This window comes from Corvus brachyrhynchos, unplaced genomic scaffold, assembly GCF_000691975.1.
Source record: "Corvus brachyrhynchos isolate BGI_N302 unplaced genomic scaffold, ASM69197v1 scaffold130, whole genome shotgun sequence".
NCBI classification, from domain to species: domain Eukaryota; kingdom Metazoa; phylum Chordata; class Aves; order Passeriformes; family Corvidae; genus Corvus; species Corvus brachyrhynchos.
Window position 1 is genome coordinate 1,306,872 of NW_008236193.1, and position 1,624 is coordinate 1,308,495.

At 56.4% G+C, this 1,624-nt stretch overlaps 1 protein-coding gene across 1 annotated transcript in view; it reads left to right on the forward strand.

The window, feature by feature from the left end:
* LOC103620612 (bone morphogenetic protein 2-like) overlaps positions 1-537 on the forward strand; it is a 3,333-nt gene extending 2,796 nt beyond the window's left edge. The window contains exon 6 of the mRNA XM_008639239.2: positions 36-537. Within this exon, the coding sequence (XP_008637461.1) occupies positions 36-268 (233 nt within the window). The 3' untranslated portion in view covers positions 269-537. The remainder of the gene's footprint in view (positions 1-35) is intronic.
* Positions 538-1,624: the final 1,087 nt, after the last annotated feature.

Consider the following 1,624-nt stretch of genomic DNA (forward strand, 5'->3'; position numbering starts at 1 on the left):
GCCGGGCGGGATCCCCCCACCAGGGGGGTACAACCCCTTCCACTGCAAAGGCTCCTGCCCCTTCCCTCTGGGCGAGAACATGCGGCCAACGAACCACGCCACGGTGCAGTCCATCATCAACGCCCTGAAGCTGAGCGAGGGCGTCAGCAGCCCCTGCTGTGTGCCCGACAAGCTCTACTCCATCAACCTCCTCTACTTCGATGACGATGAGAACGTGGTCCTCAAGCAGTACGATGACATGGTGGCCGGCAGCTGCGGCTGCCACTGAGGCGGGAGGAGCAGGGGGCTGGAAACGGCGCCGCACTGGAGGCTGCACCCGCTCCCTCCAGAGCATCGGTGGGGTCCCACAAACCCTCTCAAAGAGACTGGGACGAGCAAAGCAAGGGGGTGCTGGCTCTGCCCTGGATGGTGTCACCCCCTAACAGTGGCAGCCCAGGAAGGCTCAGGGCCAAGCTCTGATTAAATCAACCCAAACGAGCCTGTGTGACCCAGCAGCCCCGGGGCAGCAGCTCCATTTTGGGGTGCCCTGTGTGGGGGCATGGGTGTCCCTGCCCATGCAGAGGCTCCTGCAGGCTGTACTATATGTATATAGCAAGAGCACTAATATATGACAGAAATCGCCTGTACAGTGTCCTGTAAATGTCTGTACATTCCTGCACTGCTGTGACTTGTAAAGTGAATTCAGAGCAACTATTTAAAAATGCCATTCTCTGAAGGCTGCCTGTGGACTCTGAACTGCTCTCAGGAACAGGGCAAGCAGACTTCTCGCAGGCACAGGGAAGGGGTGCACATGGAGGGATGAAGATCCAGCTGCAGCAGTCTCCAGGGGCAAGGGGAGGTTGGTGTGCCTCACTCCTTGAAAGCTAAATGATCTCAGGATTCAGCAGCCTGCAGCTGGGGGTGCAGGGAGATGAGCAGGTGATGGGGGTGCTTGGGGGAATGTGGTGACAGGGTCAGGGGTGGGACAGGGGTGTGTGTAGAGGAGCCCAGAGCTGATGCTTTTGGGGCGGGTGAGGGGTGGCTGTCGTGGTTTAACCCCAGATGGCAACCAAGCACCACGCAGCCACTGGCCTCACCCTCTACCCCGGTGGGATGGGGGGGAGAATCAGAAGAAAAGGTGTAAAAGCTGTGGGTTGAGATAAGGGAAGTTCAATAATGGAAATAAAATAAAATATGATCATATTTAATAATACTTGTAATGGAAAGGGAGACACCAAAAGGAGAGAGTCATAAACCCCGAGACAGACAAGTGATGCCCAATACCCAGGTGCTCAGCACCCACTGATCTGTGCCCAGCCTGTCTCCCAGCAGCAGTCAGCCCCTCCCGGGCAGCTCCCCCAGCTTACACACCGGGCAGGATGTTCTGTGGCATGGAATATCCCTCTGGCCACTTTGGGTCAGCTGTCCTGGCTGTGCTCCCCCCCAGCTTCTTGTGCAGATCCTCGCTGGCAGAGCATGAGACTGAAAAGTCCTTGACTTGGGGAACACCACATGACTGATGGTTTGGTTGTTGCTATCAATATTATTCTCACCCTAAATCCCAAACCCAGCACTGTGCCGGCTACTGAGAGTAAAGCTAACTCTATCCCAGCCAAAACCAGGACAGTCTCAGAGGCTCCTGCCC